At 36.4% G+C, this 12133-nt stretch overlaps 1 protein-coding gene across 2 annotated transcripts in view; it reads left to right on the forward strand.

The window, feature by feature from the left end:
* Nucleotides 1-12133, forward strand: part of GPLD1 (glycosylphosphatidylinositol specific phospholipase D1) — a 21949-nt gene continuing 9816 nt past the window's right edge. For both annotated transcript variants that reach the window (XM_053935331.1, XM_053935332.1), the window contains exons 1-13: nt 1-287; nt 3166-3221; nt 3708-3786; nt 6314-6411; nt 7225-7335; nt 7593-7641; nt 8125-8179; nt 8814-8921; nt 9588-9615; nt 9696-9835; nt 10765-10830; nt 11068-11191; nt 11682-11821. In XM_053935331.1, coding sequence (XP_053791306.1) covers nt 191-287; nt 3166-3221; nt 3708-3786; nt 6314-6411; nt 7225-7335; nt 7593-7641; nt 8125-8179; nt 8814-8921; nt 9588-9615; nt 9696-9835; nt 10765-10830; nt 11068-11191; nt 11682-11821 — 1151 coding nt within the window. In that variant the 5' untranslated portion in view covers nt 1-190. The remainder of the gene's footprint in view (nt 288-3165; nt 3222-3707; nt 3787-6313; nt 6412-7224; nt 7336-7592; nt 7642-8124; nt 8180-8813; nt 8922-9587; nt 9616-9695; nt 9836-10764; nt 10831-11067; nt 11192-11681; nt 11822-12133) is intronic.

Consider the following 12133-nt stretch of genomic DNA (forward strand, 5'->3'; position numbering starts at 1 on the left):
TTTTTTATATAAATCACTTTATTTGCAGTTAAAGAAAGCATTGATATAAAATAGCCTTTCAAATTTGGCAGTCGTTTGCTTGCTGTGTCAGCAATATGTGTGAAAGAAAAGGCATGCTCGGTAACCTACATTTCAAAGGTCACAGTGCTACTGCTCCAGGCTTCTGAAATCCACAGTTGGAGCCAGCATCATGGTTGGTCTGAAGATTTGGTCTGTCTCGCTGATTATACTCTACCATTTCTGTCAAAGATGTATTCCATGTGGAATTTCAACACATGTTGAAATAGGTAAGACTTAATTCAAAATGGATTTTCTTGTGTTTTGAATTTCTTGTGAAGTAAATTCAGATTCAGCTGGAAAGCAGAGGGAGGAAATAATGTTAAAGTAATGAGCAGTCTACATAATTTTAAAAATATGAATAACAGGATAAATGAGCAGTTTGATCTTGGAGTTTGAATTTTTACTGGTTTTGTAAGTAAAATGCTTGAATTGACTTGGATTGCATATTTTTCCATTTCCTAAGACGCAGGCATTATGCAACTGGAATGTTTTTGTCTGTGAGTCCTATGCAGACAGAGTTTGTTTTGGAGAAAGAAAAGGAGTGCTTTAGGCAAATTGTGGGGTTGTTGTATTTAAATTAAAGAATAACACAAGTCCTTTGTGGAAACCCTGTTTTTAAATCACTCTGTATTAATTATGCCATACCTGCACAAGTAGGTAAAATTCTGTAATGTGTTTCTGTTGTAACTAACATCACAAAAATTTTGTTCTGTGTCTGTTTCTGGTAGGTTGCTCTCTGTAGCCTAGATTTGTAGTGAATGAAGGAGAGAACTGAGTGAACATCAAAATGGAGAAATATTTCTGTTTTGAATTTCTTGTTTGCCTGTGCTATTTTTAAAATCTTGTTTCTTCCGCAGTTTTGTGAGCACAAACACGAGCAATGTGAGGTTGTTCTGAGTTACTCATAATAATTGACAGTTTAAGTTGTTTGTTCTTCTGGTTTTGTTTCTAAATCCATTGCTCAAACAGATGGTAAAATGTAGGATGTTGCCTTTATTCAGGTAATTTTCTCAGACTTAATGTACTGAATACCATACATGCAACTTTGAACAAAGTGAAGACTGGGATTATTCATGGTGTTTGAGACTGGAGTGTGTTTCCTTACTGAGTGTTGTACCCATGGTCAGCATCCTGGAACAATTTGCTTTTCCTAACAATGTGTCAAGAAACCCATAATAATCTGTAGGAGACGTCACACTGCCTGAGGTTAGTGCAAGCTCAGGGCTCTAATTACTGAGCATGAGCTTCTGAAGACTTGAAATAGCAGATTTGCCAGAATACAGTGTGTTTGAAAAAAAAAATCTGCAAAGAGATGCTTACAGATCTGTCCCAAAGCAGTCATTTTTTTTCATTTTCTAATCAAGAGAGCATGTTGCAGAAAACTTGTATTTATATAAAATAAAGATCTTGGTTGTCTGAGGAGTTGTGCGTACACTGAACCATTGGGTTATAGTTTACAAGAAGTTTTGTCCATGTGTCGGAAAATTACATTAAACTGTGATCAGCTCTGATGCTGCTAAAATGAGTGCTCTTATTGTTGTTCACATAAAAGTCTATGATGATAAGATGAAAATATTTCCAAAATTCAAATACAGTACTCCAGGAAAACAAAACCAAACAAACAAAAACAAAACAAAAAAAAAAACAAAACAAAACAAAACAAAAAAAAAAAAAAAAAAAAAACAAAAAAAAAAACAAAAAAAAAAAAAACAACCAAACAACAAACCATAGAAAGGAATTCCTGTCACTCAAAGCCAGCACCAAAGAAATCCTGGACAGAATTTTGAATGTACTTTTAAAATGGTGAAAAGCTCTGCCAAGCACACTGAACACGATCAGCATTCTGAACAGGCAGTGTCCTGTGCTGTGTCCTACTTGCATGACTGTGCCTGGAGGCAGATCCGAGTGGGGAAGCTCTTCGCCCTAGGGGTTCCGGTCAGACTTGTGAGGCTCTGTTGGACCGTGGGGATCTGGCATAAAATTCCTTGTGAAGATGGAGTTGTAGAGCCTGGGCCCACTTGAGTAGTGAGAGAAATGCAGGGGAGGTGTGAGGCAGAAAAAGCAAACTGCCAAACTGAGGCTCTCCCACGCTGGAATCAGAGATGTGTGTAAAAATGTCTGATCCTTAAAATTTTAGAGTATTACTTACTATTTTGTTGCTGTTTCTCTTCTGGTGCAAGGCTGGTCTTTAAGGTATCTTATTTGTATAAGGATGATTTAGATTATTGAGTAAAATTCAAAGTGAAAGATCATTCAAACCTCCACAGTTTTGTCTAGATCTTATTCCAGAATAGTAATGGATTGTTTTGGATTTGGTGGGTGGGGGGAGGTTTTTCTTTGTTTGTTTTGTTGTTTGGTTTTTTGGGGCTTTTTTGTGATGTGGTGTATTTGGTAAGGGACAAATTAATCTTTGAAAATAGCTTTAGAGGAAATGTTGAGTATTTTTAGAATAGTGTCAATAGATTATTCCTGGGATCTAATATTAATTAGGAGACCTCATTAAAGAAAAGGATGTAATTTCGTTTCATTCACTTGTTATGCCAGCTAAATAAAGATTTTGGCAGTAAGAATATCTGCCAATTCAGTTAATAAGTAGTGTTTTTTACCTTGCTTATTTACCTTTAGATTTTTATTACTTTTCATGCATGTTAAAAATTAATCAAACTGTTAAGCACCCACATTGATTCCCAACATACCTTTTTCACTGTTAAGGGCAACAATGAAGCTTGAGTACAGTACAACTAAAACTTTATGGTCCACGCTTTACATGTGCTGGGTATGGTCTGTCACTTCACTGCTGTGGCTCATTTCTGGACATGGGGAGTTCATTTCCCTGTGATTTCAGCTTGGTTGGTCAGCTTGGGAGCTAGGGATTAGAGAGAGACTGAAGATGTGCCACAGAAAGAGCACTTCCTTACTAACTCCCTAGGTGAGAAAACACACCCTCTCACAGGTACACAGTTCTGTGAGAAATGGTGTTTCATGCACGTGGTGCTTGGCTTAGGTATGAAAATGTGGTGTCTTCTGGTTATGCTAGTGATTCTAACAAAACGTGGGCCTGGACACAATACCTATAAATCAACACTTCAATATATTGTTTTTCAGCACATAGAGCTCTGGAATTTTTCATTAAGCATGAAGGGAGTGTTAATTATAGACAGGTAGGAAGCATATTATTTCTTAATTTTGTATACCTATCTTCTGAATGTTTTTCTTTCTGTCTTCTTGCCTTTCTTTATTATTCTCAGTATTGTGTGTGTCAATATTGTGCCCAGACTGTATTTTTACCTTTTTTGTTATTAAAAATAATTTGACTCTTTTAGAATATTATTACAGAAATAAAGCAATTATACAAATGTGTGTATATATATACTTTATGTGGATTCTTGCATGTTTTCCTATCTTCTTTAGTCATATTCTATGTGAACAGTTGTATTAGAAGAATCAGTAGAGGACTTTGGGAAAGCAGATTTAATGAAACTAATAACAGCAAAATGACAGCAAGGTTTTGTGCACCACATGGTATACCAAGATACTAATTGTATTTTGCTGGCTGTTTAGAATGTATCTTTGATGTTGACAGTAAAATGTAGTTTGTGCTATGCAATAGCATTCTGATTCCTTTCCCCCTCCAATCCTTTCCCCAGTTATTACTAAATCACCAAGATGCTTTTCAGGCTGGAAGCATTTATCCTGATGCCTTTTATCCTCCAATCTGCAAACATGGTAAGAGAAGCTTTATAAGTCCAATGTTATAACAATCACATTTTTATGTGGAAATCTTACAGAGTTTAGTGGGTTGAAAATGATTACGTTGTAAGAAATGAAGTGTGGACAAAAATGCTTTCCTGCAAAAACTATCCACCATTTTTGTTAGAGTCTTTTTATAGAACTTCATAATGAAATAATACATTTGAAAGTGTTTTAGAAAGTAACTCTTGGGTAAATTTAATTATTTAATGGGTAGGATAATCTGATAGAAGGATGCTGTTTGACTAAATTAGGTCAGATTACTGAGTACAGAGAGGACAAAATTATGTTTTTTTTATAAATCTTAGGGAAGGCCTAAAGTTATTTCTGTATTTAAAATTACTAGTTTCTATCAGATCAGTCAAAAAGAGGATTAGGACAATCTAAAAATCCCACAGCAGTGAAATAGTGTAGGACTTGGTGGGGAGTGGGTGGGCAAGTGTTAATAACATCCCAGTTTAAAGCCTTTTTTTCCCAGAGTGCAGTCTTTTGACTTTACTCTTCTTGTTAGAAATTAATGTCAGTCTTAATTTTGCTGCTTGCAGATCAAAAGACTGCACTACAAAATTAGCACCCTCTTGCAATAGCTGTAAAAAATATGTCTTGACTTGCAAGTGGTCCCCTGATTTTTCAGCTCTGAAAGGTCAGCTCTTGATCATAATCAGCTTCTTCAGTAACATTATAGCTATAAAACAGCCAGCTAGGCCTTACTGTAGGATATTTGCTACTGAAAGGGTAAATCTGGATAGTGAGCAGTTAGCAAATGGGATAAAGATCCTATCCTCCAGCTACAAGGTTGTTTAGGCAGATACCAGAGACAGGGCAGTGGTAAGTACTTTGTGTGAGGATATGTGGCCTTACTGGCTTCAATATTGTTGAGATATTACTGGAAGTTTAAAGTATTGGAAGTAGCTTATTTTAGTGGGCCAAGCAAATTCCATGAAATTTGAGGGGTAGTTAGGATCTTTGTTTGGTTTAGAGCCAAATCACAGTTGCAACCAAAGTTCTCATTTTTCTCAGAGGTTGTTGATGCTGCCTGTTGGTTATGCCAACTTCAGGCTGCTTGGTTCCTATCTTGATATGCTCAGTTCATATCCAAATCACCTCTCTGTTCTGGCATTTAATACTGGTTTTGTCTTCTGTCACTCATCGGTTCATTTGTTTCGGTTTTCTGCCTGGCGCTTCCAGCTTCTTGTCCCAAACCTCAGTCTTGCTTTTCTAGTTTTCATGACTGATGTTTTCCTGGGATTTTTTTCGGTTTCTACTTCAGCGTGGTTATATCTATCTACCTCGATTTTCCCTTCTAACTGTTTTGACCTGTCTTATACCTGGTCAGAGCTTCTCTATCTGCAGTATCCAGTCCTCATTCCTTCACTAACGTTGGAGTCCGTCTTGCCTTAATAGAGTTGGACCACTTGTCAGCAGTTTCCTTAGTCAATATGGAAGAAATAGGTACCTCTTCAGACCTGAGCAGTTTTAACTGAGTGTGACAAGATCAAGACCAAGTCATCCAGACTCACTCTTTGGGCAGGAGACAAGCTTGGATGTAGAAGGCTACTCTGATTTTGCTAAGCAAGTACCATTCTTCTTTTATCTAGTTTAGCTGCACTGTAAAATGTCATGAGGCCAAAAGGTAATTACCCCCCAAGGTCTGCTCTCTCAATGTTTAATCTCCCCTAACATTGTGCAGTTTCACATTGCTGTGTCAACAAACACGCACTCTTCCTCGAAGAGTACTGAGGGTCTGAACAATCTCCCTCCTACCTTCTTCCCCCTTCGAGAATTTAACATTGTGTGCTGCTTGATGACTTTATGTCAACATCCCTTTGCACTTAGCTTTATATAGGTACACAGAAATTTTTAGGCAAGGTCACTGTTAGATCCTACACAATCTGCCTAAATTCAGGTGAGAGTAGGAATTGATTCTTCTAAATGAAACCTATTTTTTTCTGCTTTCTTCCCTTTTTCCCCTCCTACACTGACTGTATCTTGGCTACTTCACCTTCCTGTTGAAAATGCTTGGGGTGGTAATGATGACATAGCCTGCCTCTGCCCTGTGGAAGCTGATACCTGCCAGAAAACATGACATTTTTGAGGTGGCTGCCATTCCCTACAGCTTTTCTGCTGTACAAGTGGATGCATTAATTTAGTCAACAAGTTCTCTGTCAGCTCTCTTTATACTCTCTGCTTGGGAGGTAGCTTTTCATTGTACTGTACCTACTCATAGTCACAGAGAAAAGGAGCAGGCACAAAATTTTCAGATGCTTCAAACCAAAATCATAGAAGGTAAATCTAGTATCTGTTTTGTTAGTATAAATCAGATAAAGTCTCTTTTGGCTCTTTTCATGAGCTGGAGTGCAAAATGTATCATTTGTCTGACATGAAATTGAACAAAAGTCTGTGGGGTTTTTAATGGAAAAAAACCCTTTATTTTTCTTTCTTTTTTCTATTTCATTTTTCCCCAAAAAATAAATCAAATACTGATATAATTTTATTGCAATAGGAATGTTCCATGATGTGTCTGAAGACACTCACTGGTCACCATTTCTCAAAGCAAGTATTGACTACATCAGAAGGAATTATCCTCAGCCTTGGGAAGAGGTAAGAAAACTGATTAACTTTTGCTTGACTGACTTTGTTTTCAACTCTTTTCTTCACCTTCACTACTTGTAATTTTATCATTTGTGAGGTGTAGAAAAAACCCAACATTTTTATATTGAAGTCTCTGCTTATATTGTAACACTTGAAATCCTGATTTAATCTTTACTACACAAAAAACTTACAGTTTCCATATAAAGTCCGTTAGTTATTTCTACTGTGGTCTGGTGCTTATGATACATTTCAGACGTCCAAACTTTTAAATATAATTGGTGGTCTAGCATTCCTGTGAGATCTGGTTCAGGGTTTGCCATTTGAAAACCTGACAACTTTAAGATTTCTTACTTGTGAAATCCTGGACTTAGTCCAGATTTGCTCTTGTTAATGGTCTGTAAGCTATGTAGGAGGAAATTAAAAACAATTTGTCAAAAGTGAGCATGCAGAGGAATGTATTTCTCTCCTCTGTCTGCCTACACAACAACCATGGTGGCAGAGGGAGTTCAGTCCTTGGAAGTGGAACTGTTTATTCTTGGTCCAGAAAAACAGTTTGGTACACATTTAACTTGAAGTATGCAAATTACCCTCATATCAACCATATAATTCTATGGTCTTTGACTGTATAAACTGCTTAAAGCTTCTCAAGTTACAAAAGTTGACCACAGCATCAAGCAATGAGCAGTCAGCACTTTGTCCTGATAAACTCTTGGACTGTAAGAGCTTCTCACCTGTATCCTTCTTTAATGCATATACAGGAAATGCTAACATTTTCTTAAAGACAGGAGTAAATTGATGGACAAATGGATTGTTGTTGTGTAGGCTACAGAGAAGCTGGTGGCTTTCCTGTTTGGAATTGCTTCACATATAGTGGCAGATGTTAGCTGGCATAGCCTGGGCATCGACCAAGGATTTCTAAAGGCCATGGGAGAAGTAAGCCTATATTATTTTATTTATTCATACAACTGAATTGATTGGAATTGATAGTTTTGCTTTGGACTGTGGTGGGGAGGAAAGAGAAAAGCTGGAGCCCTGTTTCAGGAAGATTTTTGGAGAGACACAATGTCACAAACTTCATAAGAGTGAAGTTGGTCAGGTTTGGGACCTGTAAATGTTAGTGTTGCTTGGAGAGTTTGTTTTTGCTCATATGAAAAGAAATAGGCAGTTCTCTTGTTTTTCTCTTCCTCCAGATTGATTTTCATGGTTCATACTCAGAAGCTCACAGTGTTGGAGATTTTGGTAATGTTTATGTTTGCCAGTCATAGATCCTTGTATTGGAATAAGTCCTCTTCAAAACCATGGTGGTTGATTCTGGCTCTTGTCCTGTGCAATGCAGGAGTTAAGGATGGCACATGGACACTGTATTCTTGCCCTCCCCCATGGCTTGCAAAGCCCTGCTGTACCTGTCCTCAGGTTTCAGGAGATGTGATAAAGCAAATGGACATTTGGATTGAAGCCAAAATGCAGACCAAAGGATGCTAAGATATGGATGGAGTCACTACTGTGATTTTAAATTGTAAATTATTTTCCGGAGGTATAAAATGTGCAGCATACTTTCAGGTGAACCATTTGTGTATTCTAAATGTATAGCTGGAAGATATGCCATATAAATGCATATAGAAGAGCCATACATTGCTTCATGAACACTGTTACCCATGACAGATACTTAACAGGTTTTGTTGGTTGGGCTGTGTGGGTTTTTTTTCATTCTTTCATCCTCAGGAGGAGATGTAGTGAGTCAGTTTGAGCTGGACTTCAGTTACCTGGCATCGAGTTGGTAAGATAATGAGGTTGCCTTCTTTAATATTTAATATGTTTTTTGTATAATCATATTTAATAAAATTACATATGATATCACATAATTCTGTACTAATCTGTTTTTTAAAAATGCTGTCCTTTATTTTTCTTTCAAAAAAACTCATTGCAACTCTTTTAAATGTTATGAGTTTGGTATTCCTTATATGCATACTTACTGTTCCCTGACATAAAAACTGGAAGGACAGAAGAGAGTTTTATGTATAGGAACACAGCAAAAAAAGATTAAATTATTCATGTCTTAAGTTATAAGTAGTTATATGTAAAATAACTAGTGAAAACCTTTTCTGGAATGTCCTAGCAACTAATTAAATAACTCAGTTAAGTGGCAATCTCAGTGAGATATATTTAAAATTTTGGAAGTCGAGGATGTTGAATTCAGTTTTAAAAGCATAAAAATGAACAGAAGACTTAGATATTGATTTTTTTCCCCTCACAGTTGCATGTGCAATCCTGGTATTTGTAGATCTTCATGACCTTATGTAGTCTTTTGAAATTTGGAATATTTTATAAGCTATTCTTATTACAAGAACTGCAATATTTTATTGGGTGATGTGGACCATCTATTGTTGTAATACATTCTTTTTTGTTTTTAGGTATGTACCTGTCAAAGACCTAGCTGCTATCTATAAGGAATTTTATGGAAAAGAGATCATAACTGAAAGCACAATTGCCGAATGTACTTATCTGCTGTTTTTTGAACTGTAAGTTGAATATCTCTGCCTGAGCTTCTGTATGTGAAACATATGTAGGAGAAATATGATAATCATATTTGAAACACCTTACGTAACGAAGACTCCCTCCAAAATCACAGAACATCTGAATTTTTTTAATGACTAGGATTCAAATTTGGACTACATAATGACTGCTAAATTATTACACCACAGATGGTGAATCTTGGCTATTTAATGCATTTATACATTTAACATATTTATGCCTATTTGAGAATAGCCGTGTCTTCAAGCACCATTGCACTGTGGTGAGTTAACAGTATAATTATCATGCACTGAAGGAGTCTCTAGATACATGCCTTATCTACACTTTATGTAGATCCCTTCAAGTCCAAGAATAATTCAGAAAAGACTTTGGATATCTGGCAGTGTCTGCTTTTGAATATCCTGAACAGCTTAGCTTTAGCCTGTATTTCAGTTAATTACCAATAGTCACACAACATTTACAAAAACTGAATCCTTCAAAATAAATGGCAATAAAGTTTATATTGTTTTACATTACAACTTTAAAATTATATTAACAATCAACACGGAAATGTAATGCCTTGCACAGTATTTACCATATAGGACTTTTGAAAAGAACTATTTAAACTATTGAGTATTAAATTAAGCAAGTTTTATTTCTGATTTTTTTTTCAGGCATGGAGAAAGGCTTCTTGTTGGCAAGGTTGGTTTTCTGTTTTCTTTATAAAAATGATCATGGAGACGATGTGATCCATCTTACTGAGTATGTTGCCTGTCCCTTAGCTTTTTCCAACATTTGCTAGTAAATCTCCATTTCTGGTGGAGAAGTTCCACGAATATTTCCTTGGGGGAGTGGATGACATGGCATTCTGGACCAACAACATTTTTGAGCTGACAAGCCATATGCTAGAGAATGGAACCAGGTATAGTGTATGTCCTGAACTATGAAATGCAGTAGTTAAGTGCTGACATCCACTTAACTGTTCTTCTTAAGGGAGGATCTTTCCTAGAATTGCTTTAGATCCTCACTTGGACAAGGGGATTTCTATGTCTGCCTTTTACCTGGGTGCAGGATTACACAGGCCTTGCATTTATATTTTTTATGTGTTCATGCTCCTTTGCCCTAGTGTGTCTCTGGACTGCCTAGGTGATACTTACCAGGGAAAATTTGGGGCATTCTTTTAGACATACTCAAGAGTTTGCTTAAATGTTGCTTAGGCATGCCCTGAAGTTCTGCCTGGACTGGCAATCTGAGTCTGCACATTTTGGCTGCTGCCTTCACTCAGCAAAGATGTCCCTTTTGAGGAGGGGTCAGGTATTACCTTCAGACTCTGAAGGCAAATAGGATTAGAAAGAGTAGGAATATATATTCTAGTGTTTAAGCTCAGGCTTCTACTCACAATTTCATATTGTTATAGAAGTTTAACCTTCTATACAGCTCTCTTACAAATACAACCTTTCTTCTTTAGAAGACCAACCGTGGTAATTAATCCATCCATTTATATGGAAAATACCACTATTGCTATTTTGGGAAATTATGCTTGAAATACAGAATAGCACAATCTGTTATGTTCTTTGTAACACTTTGATTAAAAGTGCTTTAGATTCATATATATGCATGCTACAATGTTTTCTTCAAGAGCTCTATAAAGACGTGATACTCAGAATTGAATCAAGGTCATCAAATAAACATCACAGGGGTTTCTAAGGGTTATGATGATGTTCTGATTTTGATTTTGTTGAGAAACTGATGACTTCTAACAGAGGAATCAGTAAGGATAAAAGTTGTATTTTTAGTTTCATTTCCATTGCGGTAAAATCTTTAAAATGCATTCTCTGTATTTTTATTTAGTGACTGCTACTTGCCTGAGAACCCTTTGTTCATAAACTGCACAAAGGCGCAGAAGGACAACCACATGTAAGTACAGCTCTGATGGTTTAAAGCTTCAGTGATGAGAGTCTTCTGCTAATGTGGACAGTGAGCTGCTGAAAATTAGAGATATTTTGGGTAATCTTTTTGTGTATGAATTTGAGATTCTCTTAGCATGAATAACTAAGTTTTATAAAAAGGAACTGTGCAGAACCTAAGAGTGGCTTTTGCCTCGAGTCATTATTTCAGTTATATTAATTCTTATCACTGCCTTCTTTATTTTAGCAGAAACAAACAATCAAAACATGAACATCACAAGAATACAACTTCTTTGCTTACAGAAACACTTGAGAAGAATATAAACTACACAGAGAGAGGAGTTCAATTTGACATACAGCCTTGGGCAACAGTAAGTGAGAAGTAACAGATATGTCAGGTAAAATTCAAATCCATATTGTTTTTGTTTCTATCTGAAATGTTGCATGATGGAGCAGGGTTTCTGGATGGCCTCTGACTTCATGGACATTCCAGTACCATTGTTAATCTATATATGTACATCATAAATACTCAATTTTTAGACTTTGCTTATTGTATAGTGAAGTTAGAACACATCCTGCAATGCCAAAAATGACAAAATATATATTTATTATTTACATTTTACAGACACATGATGGGTTAAGAACTCCCAGCAAAGCATAGCAATGAATGATTAGTAGTGCTCCCTTTAGAGCTTACAGATTTTTGTCTTTCTAAAATGGTGCTTATGATCTGAGTCAGACTCCTCTTAAATGTGGTGATTTCCACCATGGGTGACTTGATTTTTGAGGTGTCCCAATATGTTCTAGAGTTTCAACCTGTGTTTTAACCACTACTGCGTCCATTTATTATTTTTACTTCAGAAATCCCTCCGCTTGATAAGCCATGCTTTTAAAACCAATGTCTGGAAAGCATTACGAGCTACACATCAGAAATCTTCTAAGCACATCTCCAAGCCAGCAGCTTCGTATTTTCTGACTTCACCCTATGCAAGGCTCGGATGGTTGGTAACTTTTTTCATCCCACTTTCCTCTTAATTTCTGAAAATTTTGAGTATCTACCAAAATATTATTGTTGGTCCTTTGGATACTCTTCAAAGGTGACAGTGCAACCCAATTAGTGGTACAAATCTGATGGAATGGCTTATATTGTATGTCCAAAACAGCAAGTTAATGCATAAGATTTTTCTTTCAGATGTTGATCAAGCTCAGAATGGAAGGAACCAACATTAGAACTAACATTGTCTCTAGTTCTGAACAGTAAAGAATAGTTGCTACCCTTTTTTGGTTGTTGGATGATATTTGTGCAAAATTAA

Source organism: Vidua chalybeata, chromosome 1 (assembly GCF_026979565.1).
Source record: "Vidua chalybeata isolate OUT-0048 chromosome 1, bVidCha1 merged haplotype, whole genome shotgun sequence".
Taxonomy (NCBI): domain Eukaryota; kingdom Metazoa; phylum Chordata; class Aves; order Passeriformes; family Viduidae; genus Vidua; species Vidua chalybeata.